The 20,165-nt window shown below is 38.3% G+C and overlaps 2 protein-coding genes across 2 annotated transcripts in view; both read right to left on the bottom strand.

Moving 5' to 3' along the window:
- Window positions 1–1,138, bottom strand: part of celsr3 (cadherin, EGF LAG seven-pass G-type receptor 3) — a 38,295-nt gene extending 37,157 nt beyond the window's left edge. Inside the window, exon 1 of the mRNA XM_056772606.1 lies at window positions 16–1,138. Within this exon, the coding sequence (XP_056628584.1) occupies window positions 16–1,138 (1,123 nt within the window). The remainder of the gene's footprint in view (window positions 1–15) is intronic.
- An 11,616-nt stretch (window positions 1,139–12,754) lies between these two features.
- On the bottom strand, window positions 12,755–19,067 carry dalrd3 (DALR anticodon binding domain containing 3). The gene is made up of 13 exons (XM_056772631.1): window positions 18,737–19,067; window positions 17,883–18,187; window positions 17,491–17,801; window positions 17,349–17,407; window positions 17,143–17,244; window positions 16,362–16,426; window positions 16,181–16,239; window positions 15,900–15,982; window positions 15,308–15,434; window positions 15,166–15,224; window positions 14,782–14,898; window positions 14,569–14,637; window positions 12,755–14,423 (listed from the first exon to the last, which is right to left on the bottom strand). The coding sequence occupies exons 1-13, from the start codon at window positions 18,938–18,940 to the stop codon at window positions 14,304–14,306; spliced, it is 1,680 nt and encodes a 559-aa protein (XP_056628609.1). The 5' UTR covers window positions 18,941–19,067; the 3' UTR covers window positions 12,755–14,303.
- Window positions 19,068–20,165: the final 1,098 nt, after the last annotated feature.

The following is a 20,165-nucleotide window of genomic DNA, read 5'->3' as shown; positions in this document are numbered from 1 at the left end:
TATCACACTCTAAACCTGCCAGGTCGTTTGCGTGCGCCGTTGAATTTACAGGTTGTAATATTAAGTTGTAATATGAAAATGTAATCTTTGTATTTTCCCTTGTCTGTCTTCCACAAACAGCACAGCTCATGCCTACCGGGCGCTTCAGAGAAATGTTGAACCGGTGCCAGTCAGTGCTGTGCCAGGCTGGATGTCTTTCAGAACAACCTGTGCGCACGACAGCAGATTCCGTGATCCGGCGTGACTCGAGACAGCTGCTTGCTTCGCTTCGACAGAGGTGCTGCGCGCATGGTTCCGAGCACCCCCGAGTATTCCCAAAGCCTGTTTTGAAAACCCCGTTCAAGCCCTCTGTGCTAAGATCGATAACATTCAGGGGCCCTGAAAGGGGACGGTCCGTTGTCGCTTTGTCCAATTTATTGGCGTCCGAAACACTGCAAGCCACATTAGAATGAGAATAGTATTTTGATAACGCACGAGCTGGTCTCCTGGCAGCGGTAAACTCCTGTTTTGAGTGACATGGGCAGTGATAAGGCCTAGATTTCCCTTCCACGGTTTTACTTTTATACAACTGGGTGCGAAACAACGCGCAAACCAGTTCCAGGTGCTCGCTTTGTGTAACGACCCTGTCCGTGGTGATGTTTCGATGTGTCTGTATCCGCGAGTACGCTCTCGTCCTTTGTATAGTTCTCTTTTCGCCATACTGAACTGGAGAGTCGAGAACAGGGGAAACAACGCCCTTCTCTCCGCCGCCACTCCACGCTGGCTGGTGATGACAGCGTCCGGTGTGTGGAGCCGGTTCTGATACACATATTGCAGAATTCCGGTATTCCGGACGCCACGGATATGAGGGGATTCCCACTGAACTGGACCGTAAGCATTGTTCGTACATTACACATTTTTTTCTTCGTCCCTGTATCGTCCGTGCAGGGTGGATCTTCCAATTGCCCCCAGCCAGAGCCCCCGTTAGCGTTCCGTCGGGTAGTCTTTCGCTTTGAGTGTCTCCGGGGGCTGGGTGGGAGCGCAGGGAGCGGCAGCACGGCCCCGCTGCACTCCCCGGGATAACGGTGAACAAAGAGCTGAGGAGCAGGTGTAAAAGCAGCGGCGAAAGCGAGCCCAAGTCCAGCAGCAGTGCAGCCATTAGTCTGGTGAAATCCTTTCTTTCTCCCCCGTTCTCCCCGCTCCCTTTCAGTCTCTCGGTCCCTCTCTCAGAACAGAAGTCTCTCCAAACGCCGGTCAAGTGGCCAGGTCATCTACCACCGCCCGACTCCTTCCGCCGTGCTCCCCGGTCGCTCGGTGATCCCGGGAAGCTCGCATCTACTCTCGGTGTTTGGTAGAGCTCCGGCTAGCAGCGGCACGAGCGCAGCATCTCTCATTCACATCCAACATGGCTCACAGCGAACCCGGTGCTACCCTCACTCCTCCCCCTCTTACCTCTTCCTCTCCTTTTCAGTCTCTCTCTCTCTCTCTCACGGAGACTGGAACCTTTCGTTCCAGTGTGCGCAAGTCTGTTTCTCAGACTCCATGTCCACCACTGGAGAGATAACATAAACGTGACAACCTATCAGTATCAAAGCGAAATAATGCAAAACCCCACAACATCATTAATAATGTACCATTAACACATTGAAATAATAAAAAAACACATGAAGTATCAACAACGTTCAATTTATGTAAATTTAATTTAAAGGTTATTTTAATTGAGGCGGTTTTAAATTCACAAAAAAAATATTTGCAGAATTTCTGATTGTCTTCTTGATTAATTTTTTTTTTTTGCCAGTTAAGGGTCTGGGAGCGCTTGTGTTGTAGATTTAGCAAATCAATCCGAGCATACTTGTGACGTCATGTTTTATCCAAGAAGCAATTTTCAGAGGCTGTTGGCCTCCTGAATTTATATGACATTTTCTTACTTTCCTTCCAGTTCTCATTCTTAGTCCGCATTCCCTGTTTTCCATGTAGTGTTTGCCCAGGGCTAGGTTTTTGTTATTTTCATTTTATTTCAAATCGCAGTAACTACATGTGGGTGAATTGTCATAGCCCTGCAAGGCGTATGTAAAAATCTCTGCTTAGTCAGAAATAGACTTGCGCTCTACAAAAACCAATCTGTGTCTTACACAGTCTGTCTGCCACTGACACGGTTGGAGCAAATCCACGGATGTTGAAAAATTCATACGGGTTCATAATGCATAATGCTCTCTCTCTATCTCTCTCTCTCTCTCTCTCTCTTGCTCTCTTTCTCTCTCTCTCTCTCTCTCTCTCTCTCTCTCGCTCTCTCTTATACACAAACATACACACACATTCACACACACGCAGGCCGATAAGCTGCCCGCTGTTCGCATGCTCTCATCGGAGCTGAACGGAGCTGACTAAAGGGCTCGTGAATTTACCAGTGATGTCTAAGCAGAAAAAAAATCTTTTGCAAATTGTCCTCGTTGACTGTGGAGGATAAGATTCATGTCTGGTGTTGCGGGTGTGACTGTGTGTATGTCTAGACGTTTGATGGTATTATATCACACAGTTACGGCAGCCCTAAATCCCATTAAGCGAGGAGGAGAGGGATTCCCATAACTGAAAGCCTCCTCTGTGAAACCTGTCTGGTAGACTGACTAGTAACACCGATCAACCCGCCTGCGATTCAGCGGCTTGCCAAGCACCCGCTGGGAAAAGCAATCATGTTTAGCGTTACTCATCATAACCCAAATAAAACAAAACCCTTCATTTACATTCTTGAATGTCATGCAATGCCTACATGCTGAGGCTTACATTACAACTTATATTTCTTCTCAATGCTTATGCACTAAAGTAATACTCCTTTTTCAAGTCTCCTTCAAAACTTTTAAAAGGATTTGGGACCTGTGTGTCGGGCCATATGTGAATTAAAGTTCCATAAAATTATGAGAGTCAAAAACTTTTAACATCTGTTACGACTTATAAAGCAGATGCTATACACAATGTAGCTGGAGGGATGCAACAGATAAGAATTGGTTGCATGGGTCTCTCAAGATTCATTTTTAAAATTGAATTTTAAATGCATCAAAAATGGATTGACACAAGAACAACGACATCATCTGACCAAAAAAGAAGGCATTTCAGATCCTCCTGTTCAACTCTGTCTGTAGAACGTTGAGTTCCCAAGCTTCATTCCCAAAGGTCTTTTTATTAAAAGGCATCAGAGGATTCAAAATTGAAGTTCAAAGTAAGTGCATAAAAGGCAGTTTTAGACCATTTTCATAAAATGACTCAATCCACAGCAATGAGAAGCATATTATTTTCATGTCTGAAGGATTTTAATATCATGCACAATGTCTTGTTTTATTCATTCCTGCATTGACTTTGACAGGCTAAACATAGAGTGTTCCACAGAATCATTAATGAGCTGCCTATTCTATACAGAAATTGAATATTTTTGTGCATGCGGTTGTAGGAAAACAAGAGAAAGAGAGAGAGACAGAGAGTGCTAATGGTCTGATTTGTAATCCCCCAAAAATCCAGTCTACGGATTACAGGGGGTGCACACTACACAAAGCACAACTGGGGGCTCCTAATACACACAGATGTACACTTTACACACACACACATGCAGGTAAACGGAGATCCAAGGCCATAGCTATTCAATACAGGAGTTACCATGGGAACGGAAAGAGTAGGGGGTGTGTTTCATGAAAAAGAGAGATTTGTGTTTGTGCGTCTCACAGACCACTACTGTTGATCTGTAATTGCTCGCATCCAAAACCCATCCACACCACCACCCCCCCCCCCCCCCACACACACACACACCCGTCTACTCTCTTCACCCTGCTAACCTCTCCCTGTGGACACAGCAGCAGGTGGCCTCAGCCCAGTGAGCATCTGTCATGGCTGGGTCAGAACGGGCAGGCAGCTACAATGCATATTCACGAGAGAGGGCTGGCTGTATAGGCAGACGGACAAATAAGTAGCACACCTACTGTGTTGACCATTTTTTATTTGTTAGTTCTTAGTGTGGGTGTGTACACAATACAGGCAGTAAGGTTTAATACATACACACCAGTCTATGTCTTTTCAAGACATGCAAACATTTTGAGACTGTTACCATATCAAATCTGTGCACGGTGTGGGTGTGCATAATTAAAATGATGTGCACGTGGATTTAACCTGAATATTCAATGTGATTCCACACCCAATCTGTAAAGGCAAAGTAAGCACCTCCGTCTCGGGTCTTTTTCCCGTCATGTGGTCGCATGCATAAGCCTTCTGCTATTGCCGGGGAGCAGGGTGATGTCATTAGCAATTTTAGAGGATTATGAGATTATGAACGCTAGCATGTTCGTTATCTGCCTCATGGTTATTGGATTCCGACATGGAGCTTTCGTAATTTAACTTCTGAACGGCTCTTTGAGCAGATCTTGCTTCCGCTCTCTCGTTCGTTCGCATGGGGCGAAATTTGAAAACTTGGAATTAGCCCACTAAGGCCCTCACATGCACTTCAAAATGCGTTCTCATTGCATTATTGGCACATCAGTCCCATTTCATAAACAAAATCAGCAGTCTGCTGTTTGCAGTCCAATCTAGCCAAATGGTAAATCCTAATTAAGAAACAAGTGTGCAAAAGAATGAAGATATTAACGTACAAACACGGCTGGGTAATAAAGTCTAATATGATAATGATTATCTTACAGTAATTACTTTTTCACAGAGGTGAAGAGTACCTGAAAACCTACAGACACCTTGCTGTGAAAATCACAAGTAACAAGTCACAAATTCCAAAACGATTGAGTAAAAGTCTTCAGAGTATTTTATTCATAATGAATGTAGGCTCAATGCAGCACTGGTCCTCAACACTTAAGAGACATGTCAGTGAAAAAAAGGTCTCTTCAGTAAAACTGAAAAAGTTAGGTGCCATGCAAAATGTAATGTGTAAATGCATTAGTCATTACAAATGGGGAGTAACGAGTACTTTATAAAAAAAATTGTCAAGTAGAGAGTAAAAGTTGCTAATATCTTTAATACAACTACAAAGTAGCCGAAAAGATTCTTAAGTACAGTAACTAATACATTTAATCAATACTTTACACCACTGCTTTTCATATCACGCACTGATAAAGTAAAACATATTTTTATAGTTCTAGTTACAGGAGAATTAATAAAATACTCATATTTACATTCATAAAGAGATAACCACATTTCCAAAATAAAAGACAAGACAAACACTTACTGTGTTTATATTTAACCCAGACACAAAGAGCCTGCCTTTGGCTGCCTAAATAAAAACAACAATAAAATGAGACCTTCAAGGCAGCCATACCATGTTTCAACCCATAAATCTTTCATATAAATGTATAAACCAGACAGTAACAGTTAACCAAAACAGTTTTAACCACAAACTCAAGTTGACAACTTTAAGGGATGTGTAAATTATTATATACAGTATAATCAATATAGTTAAAAGAGAACTTCATAAAGGTTGCTTTACTAAAATGCCCAGGGACGAAATAATGCCCTGAGACAATGTGTGTGAGAGATTTGTGTCACTGAATGGTAGGGTAAGACAAACACACATGGGCAAACACGCACACAATCTTGTGAGCTAATGCTGTTGAAGGCTGTTTTTAGGCCAGCTGTGAGATGTCTCTTAGTCAAACAGTGACCCAAATCAGTAAATAAAAAAGAGAAAATGAAAAAATAGAGAGAGAGAAAAGGCATGGGGGTGAAGTAGCAAGTGTGGAAAACAAGCCAAATTGAGAGAGAGAGAGAGATGACATTTAAAAAGGTTCCTATAATGCAGCTATAAATATTTTCATGCTGTTCCAGCATCCTCCCCCAACACTCAGAGACACAACAAGAAAGAAAAAACAAACACGCAGCATCAACACATACAACAGACTCTACATTGAGATATTAATACAGAAATTAAACCGCTCTTTCCTTTAGCAGTTAGCTTAACTAAATGTACGCCGGTTGTGTTAAAACAACACATTTTCTGTTACACCATTTCATTATACTTCATAGAAAATCAACACAAAGTTTGTTAAAATAACACATAATGTGTTAAATAGCATAACACAAACATTTTACATTTACGCATTTGGCAGACGCTTTTTTACATTGCAGTAACCTATACATTTATACTTAGGTATGTGCAATCCCCTGGGATCGAACCCACAACCTTGCATGGTTAACGCAATGCTCTTACCAATGAGCTTCAGGAAAGCTCCAATGTGTTAATAACAGAAAAAAAAGCTTTCCTGTAGCTCATTGGTAAGAGCATGCGCTAACAACGCCAAGGTCGTGGGTTTGATCCTATGGGATTGCACATACTTCGAAACAATTATATAGAATAATTCAATGTAAGTCGCTTTTGGATAAAAGCATCTGCCAAATCCATAAATGTAAAAAATAAAAGCATAAACATTTGGACAAAAGAGAACTGTTAAAATCTGAATATATTGCTGGAAATATATATAATAAATACCTATGTCTAGTAATAATGTCAGCAACATACAAACACATCAATAAGATATAAAACATATTTTACATTTCCAAAAAAGAAACCATAAAAGAAGCCTTACTGCTGCAAATTAACTGTAACAAGAAAGATTTGGCTATGAACTGTGTGTTTAATAAGATCCTAAAGACTATGTAATTTTATATTAATGAGAGCAAATCTTACTGGATCCTATTACATCTATAGAGGAGGAGCACATTAATTTGCATCAACATGGGATATAATTGCCTTTATACAGCAGCCATGTTTTAACACACTTCAGTCAGATCTAATGGGTTACGACTGCCAAGAACTGAGAATATCCTGATAGGAATCAAAAATAATCCTGTTTGAGTGTGAACAAAATGTTTAGACTGAATTCAGTTTGCCTCAGAGTCTGCTGTATATTGGTATTAGTCAGTTACCAGATGATACCACACTTTTCTTGTAGAATGCAGAACAAATTTAGTTATTTCTTGGGTAGATGTTTTTCCAAAGCATTGGGTCACCGTTTAAATATGTCTAAATGTGAGTTTATGCCCATTCATATTTTTGATCATACCTCAATCTGTAACATTAACATATAAAACTCCATTAAATGAATGGATGAGGCATTTATATAGCGCTTTCATTGTGTATTGCTGTACAACCGAAGTGCTTTACAATCATATGAGGGGGGTCTCTCCTCACCCACCACCAGTGTGCAGCATCCATTTGGATGAAGTGACGGCTGCCACAGAACAAAGGCACCACTGCGCTCACCACACACCAGCTATCGGTGGAGAGGATAGAGGGAGATAGAGCCAATTCAGAGGGTGGGGAATATCTGGGTGGTTTAAACAGAATTGATTTTGAACAGATTAACGGCATGTTAAAAGTTCAAATGGTTACAAACATTTTTCAGCTTTTGGTTCGCAATTCCAGCATCGTTATTTAACAAATTTGGTGTCGTTGAATTTTTACTTCAATGTGACTTTGATATTTCTAAACTTCCACTGAAATGATCTACATTTCATCAACAAGTTTTACGATATTGGAAACTAGCATAACTTTAAACCGCATAATTCTTCAAATATATTCTCTATATAAATACAGTAAATCACTCTTTTTTGGTTGTGTAAAAATATTTGGTCTTTGAAGGATCTTTCTGATGATGCTGGAGAGTTGATGGATTACAATGCTTTTACTCTTAAACATGGTTTTGCATGCCATCCAAAAACAGTTTTTAACAGTAATTTTTTGCCATCCCATTATAAAAGGTTAATTATTATATAGTCAAATCACACCGATTCTACCCAAACTATACCTTGGATCAGTAGAGTTTAAAAGTAAGAAATGTACAAATATTTATATCAGACAAATTTTCAATAATGTTCCCTTAGGCCAGAGGTTTTCAAATGGGGGTACGCGTACCCCCAGGGGTACTTTGGGGTACTGCAAGGGGTAGGTGAGAGAAACTGACATTTAGGAATAAATAATGAAAATCAATAAATTATGATAATAGGATTTTTATATGAAATTAGGACTATACAAAGATGCATAAAAAATTAATTAATACATTTAGATATAATAACGGTTTGACTCTCATTTCACTGTATTTAAAAAGTAAAATGTTGTTGTCTGGTCAAAGGGTACTTGGCTTGAAAAAGGCTATAGGTCAGTAATAAATAATTAGGACATTTTCCTGGACAAAAGATTGCTTAAACATAGCCTATCAGGACCGCTTATTTAGTTCTAGTTCCCGGTTTATCCTAAAATTCAAGAAATTCATTTCAAGATTCCATGTGGTATTGGCTAGGGAATTTCTAAAGATTTAATTTAATTTTGAAACGATACAATGTAAATTTTGTAGTTTATTTCAGGAAAATATACAGCATATTTTCTTTACTTAATTGCAAATATTCTAGTGCCTTCTGGGAAAAATTGCAATTATGGTTAGAGAAGAAAAGTGGTTGAATCGAGTCTGTCTTTTATAGATATGAATTATGGAAACTATAAGGTGCATGTTAAAAAAAGCTTTTTGATGAATAATTTACTTTTGTTAGCAAAATATTTTATTCACAGATAAAGGTTCTTTAAATCCCCCCATGTATGTTCTATATTTAATAATATGGATAGTTAAAATATTGAAGTGATTTATGTCACGATGAGCTGAAGGAAAACAAGCTGCGGATCTACGTGCAGTAAATGATGTATTTAAGATTAACTTGATATTTTGAATTTGGACTGCGTTACCAAGCTCTACCACTAGGTGTCAATGTTACATAAGGTTCCTTAAGCCTGATGCCTGCAAATGACACAGCGAGCACACTTCCGCTTCTAAAACGTAAAAATACGCGGAATGTAAAATTTATTTACATTTTTAACTGTAAAGTGTTATTTTGAATATAGCTTTTTATTGAACATGTCCGTGAATTCGTAAGCAGTTTGTTGTTGTTGTGGTATTTTATATACTCTCACCCCTTTGCAAAACATTTGAGGCTTGGTTTCAGTAAGTTAATTATGAGGACTTAAGTATATTTCTTACTAATTATTTGAAAGTCTTAACAATTATTTTAACTTATTATATAGCATAATACACACCATATTGGACAAAAAATATATAAATAAGGTTATAATAAACCATTATATGCAAGGGGTATCATAGGCTAAATGGATCATTGTTAACCTTTACAGAATCTAATCTTGAATTTGTCCGTGCAAGCTTCTTTCTAATCTGCCATTCAAAAACACATACAAATTATCTACGTAACCATTATGGCATGTATTATATGTATTACCAACAAACAAGGAATTCTCTAAATCCTACATTTACAATGTCTAAACTGCATTTCTTTAATGACTGTCTAACCTTTCTCACCTTCACTCCACCATCTCTGCCTGCATTCTGGACATCTCATTTTGGATGAAAGAGCATCACCTCCAACTCAATCTCTCGAAGACAGAATTCCTGGTTATACCGGCTCTCCCATCAATAGAGTACCACCTAACCATTCAGCTCGGACCTTCAACTATAACACCCACCAAGTCTACAAGGAACCTGGGGGTGATGTTCAATAACCAGCTGAAATTAACCTCTCACATTACAGAAACCACTTGAACTTGCAGGTAAGTGCTCTACAATATCAGGATTCATATTTTTTAATTATTTTAAATTATTATTATTTAAAGCTTTTCTATACAGTCTGTTTAAGAAGGCTCATTAAGCTCTACACAGAGACAAGTTCTATTTACCTAAACCCGATAAAGACTCTAGATATATAGATAATCTAATTATAATTTTTTTGCACAGATTTTTGCCAATAGTTATAAAGAAGGAATAAATAGGGTAATAAATGAATTTCAATCAGGTTTTTGGCAGGCCGCTTCATTCATAATAACATTGATTATGGATTTGTTGAACTATAGTGAGTGGTTTGAGGATGATCGTTTTATTTTATTTCTGGACTTCAAAAAAACATTTGATATGTTAGAGTACTCCTTTTTATTTTGTGCTTTACAGCGTTTTGTTTTGGAAACAGATTTATAAATATTATAAGAATGATCTACAGGGATATAAATATTTAATTCTCCCCTCCTTTGTGTATTATTGCAACAGATCTGTTTGCTCACTTAATCAATCAGGATTCAAATGTTAATAAATTAAAAGTGTTAAACAAGTTATGCTTAAAGTAAAAGTGAAACAGGATTAAAGTGGATTAGATTTAGATGAGAGCATTATCTATCCGTTTTACATTTACATTTAGACATTTGGCAGACGCTTTTATCCAAAGTGACGTACATTGCTTTATCCTATACATTTTACATAGGTATTTGCAATCCCCTGTGATCGAACCCACAACCTTGCATTGTTAACGCAATGCTCTTACCACTGAGCTACAGGAAAGCTGAGTTTTACTCAGGATTTAGGCCTACTTAAGCTTCAATCCAGCTAGTTTCTCAGCAGCTTCTGAAGCCAGACACACTCAGGCCTAGATATATATTACACACAGAGAAAGGCAAAGCAATGTGACATGAAATAGCAATAGCAAACTCCAATGAATGCCTGAGATTTAAACAGTTTCCCATCAAACATATCGCGGTGGTCAGAAGAATACCCGTTTCTTATTTTGATGAAGCTGGCATTTTATTCTCGTGGGTGTTGTGGAAGTAAAAACATTTGCTTTTAAGGCTTTGGAATGTTATCTTCAGAAGACCAGCGAAATCGTCCCCTTTGACACTGGGAACTTGAAACATCAGTTTCTAAATAAGTGACGGGATAAGGTTAGTATGTTCAAGTCACATTTTATCATCCAAGGTGCAGCGAAAGATGGAAAGGAGAAACATGAGAGAGAAAAACTGTTGCTAAAGGTCCTTATCTATACCACACACACAAACACAAGCTTGGATGCGTGTGAAATGCATTTCCTCAGCAATCAACAGCAAATACAAAATAACAGTTCACATTGGCAAAGTCTCTCACATTCTGTATAACAGAGATTCATTTAACAATTTTACAAAAGGAAAATCATCATTTTCCAATGAAATCTAGCATTCAACGAACTTTAAACCTTCTTTTCAAAAACTCACTCAAGATCAACCTGTTAAATGTTGTGTGATGGAAAATGAAAGTTCACGCTAAGTGGTTCTGGCACAGATTTAAATAATGACAGATTTGTGCCAGTCTCAAAGAACATCAAAAAATATTTCAGCAACTTTGTCAAACTGTCAAAAGCTGTGATATCACAAGTGAGTTGTGAGATCCACATCAAACACAATGCTGCAATCTCTAAGATTCCGTATTTGTTACAAAGAGCCCAAAGCTTTGGGAAAGTTGTTTTCCCCAGAATGTTGCAGGAACACACACACACACACAGTACAGACGGATAGACACTCAAAAGATCTCACTTGTAACCACTGGAGCCTGACTCACTTTGGTTGTAAATAGACACAAGTAAACCACACTGTTAAAAACATGCCTGTCTCTGTGGATTAAATAAGACGACTGTGAAAATGGCTACACTTAGGCTAGACACAGCGTATGTCTCTATGAGTCACTTCCCAAACCAAACGCACTTCACCCACTGTTATTTCCTTGTCCAGGGCTTTAGAGCCAACACATACATCACTATTGTTCCCCTCTATCATCATCATCACCCCTCCTCTGCCCTTTTTCTCTCCCTCCCTCTATCCCTAGCAACCACAAAAATCATTAAAATCTCATGGGTACTCCCGACCTCATTCATTCATCTCTCACACACAGCTCTTGAAATTGCTAGAAGCCATTACACTGAGCACTCTTCTTCCTCCTTTGAACTACTTTAGTGAACTTGTACTTTTTTCTACACTGCTCCTTTTCTTCTCTCCTCCATCTTTTGTATTTCAAGGGATAGATGCCCGGCAGCGATGAGTGACAGCCTAAACCAGCCCCAAGCTGCGTAAAGTGGGAGTAAATCAGAGATTTAAATAGAAAAATTTAGAAATAATGACTGCTCTCTGGTGTTTGAAGTGTTGTATTACATATTTTTATTCAAATAAGGTACAACTCAGAAGCTGGCATTGATGAAGTCAAACAAATCCTATTTAAATTTCTAATAGATGTGTTTATGGCGTCCCCTAGTGATGGGGCTCTGGAAGTAGCCCATCGGGTAGTTGTCTAGCGTTTACCTAAATCACACAGACTGGAGCCATTTTCTAGACATGTGGCTGTCAGACTGTCATTACTGCTCCAAGACCTGAAGCTGATAACTCCATTACAAACACGAATTGCTTGTCTAACACAAACTCCTTTCAAAATGAGCTGCTGCCACCCGGCTGTTGAGTCAACATTGTGACCTGCCTTGACATTCATTAATATTCAAATCACCCATTCGACTGATAGGTTTGAATTAATATCAGTGTCAGAAACTAACCAGCACTTGAGGCAAAATTGCCTCGGTCAAGACAAAAATGTCTGTTATTTCACATTTCCCCTGTAGGGAATTTTTCAGAACTTTAATAAGGTTTATTTCTATATAGAGACAGCATGCCGTGTTTTATATAGAAATGTTGTAAAAATATGCCCTCATTAAGGAAAACAGCACCTAAAAAAACTCAATAAACAATAGAACAAATGTAATTTCCATTCACATTTTGTGTACACCTAAAAGAGACAATCCAAAGGTTAGGACAGACCTTTTTAATAAATAAATTTTAAACTACTAATCTAGCACATTTGCGAATCAACTGACAGGTGCACAGATTAAAATGAGGGCAACGCAAATAGAATTTAAGCTAATGCTTACAAACAATAGAAACAAAGAGCTTAAGTACATCTCAACTTTCATCATGAAATATTTAATATAGGACAAGGGACAAAACGGTTAAAATAGTGTGCAGAGGTTCTCTGTTTCTATTAATTATTGAATTTTAAAATACAAGCAATATCATCACAAAAAATGTTGAAATGTGAGGCTATTACAGATAGTAGCCATAACGGTTTATTACTGACATCCTGTATGATTAAATACAGTGTGGTGTACAGTATGGCACAGTTCTGTGAAAACTAGATACAGTGACACATGTCTGTATGGCACAAGTGGAATACCTGCACACTTGAAGGCCCACAAACGGTAATGGGCAACAGGGAAAACTTAAAAATAGATTTGACATTTAGTTAAGACTATTAATGATAACGTTAAAACAGCATCCCATTCTATGACGTTTCAGCAGGCATTATGGATGTTGGTGTAAAGTGTCCAGGTTATTCCTGATCAGAAACTGGAGTGACAAACAGAAGTGAATTTATAGGTGTTTAACAGACTACGGTAATTACAATGATTTAAGATTATTACACACAAGACATTGTCATGCAACATCTATGACCGTGATGCAGTAATGCAGTTTATACGTTTCTATAAATTACATTAGTTGAGAGGGAATGACAGATATCAAGGTTGTTGCTTTGTAACAGACTGACTAGAACTAAAAGTGTATTGTTGGGATTTAATACATCTGACAAGATGTTCACAAATTTGAATTAAATTGGAATGAGTATGGTTAACAAATTTTCCTACATCTCCATCCCAATTTGCATACCTTTGGATACTATTTATATACTAATACTACTATATATTCAGCTTCCAATTAAAATCAAGAACTCACAGCATTTGACCTTTACTATTTTAAATGAATTCTGCAAAATTTGAAAGCAGTGTTGTATATGCACACAAGAGCGATGACTTGTGTCCGCTAAAATCTCAGCCGGCTCTGTTACATCCTGCTCAGTAGCGTCCATTAGAAACAATTGCATTTTTCGCTTCAAATTGCTTCAAATTATCCAAACACTGAGACATTCATCAACAATTTAAAGGAGAAACGCTTCAGGCTATCCGTTTCAAGCAACATTCACAAATATGAAAAAAGCTAAGTAAACTTTTGCACTTACTCGTAGCATGATGACAAAGGCATATCTCAATGTTCAGCCGTAGCACTGTCGGTTCGCTGAAACTTTAACGTTTTCTAACTAAACACATTTTAATCACTTGATCGAAAATTACCCCAGCGCAAGTGGCTTAGCTGGCTGAGATTTTAGAGGAAGTACGTCATCGCACTGTATGCATATACCACATTGGACCTTGTGAGAGGCAACAGATAGGCATCAGTGACCGGATGAGTAATGCTAAACTCATGTATGGAGTCTGTCCGCCTGGTGTGTAGGGTATTTCAATACAATTTGGAGGTTGGGTATTGAGACAATTAGGTTTAACCAAGATGTTTAGCCAATTATACAGTATGTAAAGAGGAGGATTTTGAGGAGTCACAAGTGAGGGAATGGAAGAGTGCTGGCTGTTAAAGGTATAGTGTAATGTCTCCAGTGTGGATGCTATAGTTGGGGGATCGGGGGCAGGTTAAGGAAGTCCAGTGCGCTGTGGTAAAGTTCTCTTAAGGCTCTTAATAACAATAAACGACAAAACATCTGATTGAAGAGATGAGGCAGTGGCTCCTAAAGGAAGGAAAAAGACAGAATATTAGAGTTGTGAACCTATAGTGAACTGGTCTTATCACATTAATATGGTAATCCTAGCACATGCAGACTACAACATGAAACAAATAGAACAAACAGACAATTATTCCAATGTATGTCTTACCCCAAGAACATGGACTCTGTTGTAGTAGGAGCTAAAATCTTTACTGAGAGACACCAAAAATCGGCACACCTGAGATACAAAAACAGCAAATCCTGTAATGTGTGTTTTAGGACTGTACACGATTACATTTTAGAAACATCTTAAAAATACTATGCAAACATGATCAATTCCTCATTTAATACTTTATTAAAGGGATAAAAAGTAAGAAAGCACCTGTTCTGTTCTTAAATTAACTCTGGCTCCTCCCCCTTCATCCTCTAGAATCTGTCCAGATTGGTCCAAAAGCTCAGAGAATGGAATGAGGTAATTGAAAAGTAGAAGCCATTCCCCCTAATGATGAACACAATTATGATATCACAATTATCACAGAAGCAATGGTTTAATACAAAATAAAGTAGCAAAATTGTTAAGCATCACAAAACAACAACAAAAATGTCACATTTATTATAAACATTTATCATTAAATTATACACAAAATAAATTGGAAACACTGGAAATTGAAAAACCTCCTTCTAAGCAACAAAACTTTCAGATGGATGACTATACAAAGTAAACGGGATATTTTACTGTAGGTTGGTTGAATATTTATTTATATACCTCCTCCTTTAGGGCAGAAAAGTCCAGCTCTGCGCCCTCTGGGATTTCTGGATAAAGACCTACATAATTTAAACAATGGGTCAGTTATATTGAAATCATTTATGCTCAATTTGAACATGAAACATAAGTTAATATTAGTTACCTTGCTCTACCCCTTTCTCGTAGCTGCTAAAAAGAGTGTGAAGGCGAGCACAGTTATACATGACAAAGACTCCGCCCCTTGGACCCTTTGTGGACACACCACTGTCCCTCTGCACATCTAAGGTCACCTGCAAGAGAACTGTCAATAATCTCTGACAATGGTCTGTTAACTTCAGGTTTGTGTTTGGCTAGTGTCTAATAATATAACTACTTATATCGTATTTAATTTATCTAAGTATTAATTTGTTTTATTATTTTACTGTATATTAATTGTATTAAATCAACGAGTGATTGAATGGGTCCTGTGGTTCGGTTGCACTTAAACAAACTGTTTGGTACATTTACATCTAGCGGTTGAGCTTGGTATCGCAGTCTAAATTCAAAATATTGGAGAGAAAAAGTTTAGCCAAGTAAAGGTTCTTCTCGGTTTCTTCTGATTAATATCAGATATAATCTACAGGCACTCTATATTTTGTAAATGTGTACCGGAAGTTAAGTCGGGGTCACAAAAGTCCACATCCTCAGTAATGATTGTTTATGTTATTAAAACGAAACTCTCTATATAACATACACCCACACGCAAAGAGACTCACCGGACTTGTGTGCACTGTGGATAGTAGCTCAAATCTCACTGTGGCCGAGGTCATGACCCTAATGATGTCATCCCATGTCTGACCTAAAACAATTTAAAAAAGACATAATTTGACAGTGCAGATGTAAAAAACATATGTAAACGTGCTAACACATGGCCATCACACCATGAACGTCATCTCACAGAGATGCATAGTTGAAAGATAGATGAAAAAAAGACACGGATTCAATTGTTTACGTAAACAGCGCATTTAAGATATTATACAGAAACACACACACACACCTTCGACTTGGTCTCCATACTTCATTTCTGAGGCCTCTTTCATCTGGGTTTGTCTTAATCTACAGATTTACACACCCACAAAAGCAAAGAAGTATAAGAGAGGCAAATTACAGAGTCTTGTAATAATAAGACAGTTGAGATCAGTTAGCTATGATAGAGCTGTAATGAAGTTTTGTCTTACTGAAGATACTGAGCTGCATTCATTTGAACGCCAGGGGTCTTAACAGGACCACAAATCACCAATCTCTAATTGAGAAAGAAGGAGATCATTAATTCCTCGACTGCCAGCAGCTACTGCGCTTTATATAATCAGATCCAATTGTGAAACAGCATGATCTGCAATTAGTGCATGCTTTCATTTGGCAGTATAACAACCACTTCATCTTGTCATAAACACCATGCTGAAGTCAAAATGGAGTCCTTGCATCTTAGAGAATTTTGTCAAATTAAATCCTCTCTAGAATCATAATGTCCCGATTAATATCGCTTGGAATCTACCTGCAAATTGCAAATTAAATTTAAGTCAAAACTGACAAGGTCATGAAATCAAAACTGACAATTCTCCTTTTTATCGAATATTACAATGATTCATCCGTTTGGCTCATTCTTTTTTAGTGCTCGCTCAGGTGTGCTGTATATATTCTGTATTGTAAAATAAAATTAAAATATTCATCAAAATATCCATATATTTTCCACAGACATCTACAGTTTTGTTTCAAAAGAATGCCATCTTCGTTTCTGGGTAAACTGTTCTTTTCAAAGTCTCCCTGTGGTGAAAATGAAGTTTTGATGTTGTTTATATCTATGTGGTATTTTTAATATGCTTTAAGATCCTCTATGTGCAAATTCATCATTTTAAACATCTGTATTTTCTCCATAAAACTGCAGTGTACCAAAGACAGTTCGAAAAAAGAAATTTAAGAAATTGAATGGGTGCTCTAACTTTTGTTATGTACACAAACCTGCACTGCTGTTGCGCCCGTTGCTCTCCACAGCATGGCTGTTTGCTGCTGACGAAACTCATCCTGACAGGAAGTGACATGCAGGACTGTTGCGGTGGAAACCTGAAGCAGAAAAATATTTTACAAGCGTCCAACTAAAAACAAGGTTATTTTCTTTAATTCAGAGCAGACAGTCGTTAGAAATCTAGACATCAAAAGGGACTCACAGGAAAATCTGTAGTAGCGTGGTCAAGCTGGGCCAAGTGACACAGAGCTTCTCTCTGTACTGAAAAGACATTTAACTGATTTGTGAATAATATAAACAAATACATCCCTAATAAACACAGCCACACACATACCACAGCTTACCAGTGCAAATACCGAGACTGGGGTCATAACCCTGAAGGTTCTCATCCTGTACCACTTGTTTAAGGTTTATTCTAATTTCCTCCTTTATTCCTCTCTTCTCTCTCTCTATTTCCTCTCCTCTGCTTCTTCTCTTGCCTTTCTCCATCTCTCGGTCTCTGTAGGTCGAGTTCTCTAAAGCTTTCTTCATCTTCTCTTCCCTATTCTCATTGGTCCAAATGAAAGGAACTGTCGGCCAATCAATGCCTAGTGTTTGTAGATAGCTGACAACATCACTCTCCTGTGGCAAGGCTGGACAAAAGGACACGGTGTACCTAAATGAAATAGAGCGAGAGGTTGGTAACATTTGGTATCAAAGATTTTTATAGCACGATCATAAATGTAAACGCACAAACCCTTGTCTTCTGAGCTGCATCCCAAGGTGATCGGCAATGAGTATTGTCCTTAGCTGCCCAAGAGTTAGGGTATCAGGAGAGGGTGTGGCTTGTTTGCTGTGGAGGGCGGGGCAGTTGACGAGGACACAGCCCTCCCTTTCAGCTGCAGGTCTCAGGTAGGGCATTATTTCACAAAGTACACCCTTGAATGCTGCACAGCGATCCACACACACACGCAATCCTTCAGCTGTCATCTCACTGGCTGTTATCGGCAACACGCCGCTTCCATGAAGTGTCCGAATTCTACTGAGTACATCAGGGGGAACCTACAATTAAAAAAACAAAATATGAAAAGCACAAATATGTCATAATTAGTATAAATGTAATACGATCTTTTAATGACATGGCAAGGCAACTTCAGGCTTCCAAATATCAAATGTAACGTTTTGATTTTTTTTATTATGGACATTTATTTTTCACAAGATTTTTTATTCCTACACTTCAACTAACAAAATTTCCTTTTATGTTATATATCCGTGATGTTATTTTAGTATTGCAATTTTCTGTCCTAGTTTCATTGGCCAATGAAGAGTTAATTCATTTCTGCCGCAGGGTTCAAATGTTTGGTTGGTCGATGCGACCAATGTCAACAGTCTGTCTGTCATTTGGATGCTCCAGTTTTTGTATTGACAGCTCTGTGTCGGCGAATCTGTCATTTATAATCATATGTCCAATGTAAATTTTAAAACATGCAAAATGTCAAACGCCTCAAGCCACGCGTAAAATCCCCGTGCGCGCATCTGTCACCGTTTACAGGCCAGCACGAGCTCTTAACATAGCGAAGCGCATACAAGCAAGCACACATTCAGACTGACCTCTCCGGCGGCGTACAGCGTCGTCAAAACCGTATTAGGTGCAAGAAAGTCCCGATTTCTCAGGTTTTTGGCGCTGCTCTCTTTGAACCAGAGCTTCTCTCGCTCCCGGCTGATCTCGGCTTCGTGTTCAGCGTCTCTCCGCAGCGCACCACTCAGTGCTTTGACGGTGGACACGATGCTAAAAGGTATGACTTCCTCCATCATTGGGCGTAATTTATAAACATCGTTATCGGTAACTGAACTAGTAGATTGTCACTGTGAACACTGCAGTCATGATAAATACACAACACTGCGGTTGTGCTCAACGACCCCGACTGACCACCAGTCAAAACAGATGCAGTACAGGGACCGGAACGTTAAGAGGAGGGGATGAAAGAAGAGGACACATTATGAAGTGACACTAGATCTCTTCCGTCTCTTCAAAAGACGCCATTTTAGTTGTGGCAGTAATTTTAGTTTGTTATAAAAGAACAGAAAGTAAAAGTAAAATGTGGCTCTTTGGATTAAATAAGATTTTTATATACGTTTTATTTTTTACATTTTAAATATTTATATTTGAATTGCTTCCTTGCTACACTTTTTTTAAGGCAGACCTTATGAAATCTAGACAATTCTTAGACTGTAGACAATGCTTTTATGTAATGTTTAAACAGGAAACGTGTGGAAATGTTGTTTCCATTATAAACAGGTTTCAATAGGGTCAGTAAGTTATTTATTAAGAGGAATAAACCAATTTGTACAGAGCACCAGAAAACAATGTTTTTTATAGTAGAAAATGAGTAGATGAAGGGCTTGTTGCATAAACTGCTTAGACTTGTCTATCAAGTTAGTCCTCCCATTTTTTTCTTTAGAACTGGTCATAACTTATTTGAGTCAGTGACATCAAAAGGTAGATTGGTCTAATGACAATTTATGAATTATTAAACTTATTAGTCCTAACTAAGTGCTAGTCAGTCTTAAATTAGCGGCTTTTTATGCAACTGGCCCCCGATCTTGCCACACTACATATTGAGGTGTGTTAGAATGGTGTTTTTTGGCTGTGAAAAGTTTGAGACTTAGAAAAAAATCCTGTGGGTACGAAACATGGGTTGGAGTCACAAGTCAGCAAAACAGTATCCTGTGGTCAAAGTTACCATCCCAAACTTGCTCAAGATCACCCATAGAATGAAAGTAAAAACCTCTGTCATGTGCCTAGACAACACTTCGTAGGCAGTTCGAATGAAAGATAAAAAAAAGACAACAAATGATGATACTAAAACAAAATGTTTATTTGAAGTACAATATAAAGGTTATTTGTGGTGCTGTGATTGGCGTTTTTCTAAAGGTCTTTGATTGTAAGATCTGTGATGTTAATCTTGGCTGACACGAAATTCCCGGTGGCGAAACATTGCTGGCGATCCGGGAGAAAACGTGTCATTCCAGAGCAACA

Source organism: Triplophysa dalaica, chromosome 18 (assembly GCF_015846415.1).
Source record: "Triplophysa dalaica isolate WHDGS20190420 chromosome 18, ASM1584641v1, whole genome shotgun sequence".
In the NCBI taxonomy this organism is placed as follows: Eukaryota; Metazoa; Chordata; class Actinopteri; order Cypriniformes; family Nemacheilidae; genus Triplophysa; species Triplophysa dalaica.
This window is presented reverse-complemented; position numbering and strand designations above follow the sequence as displayed.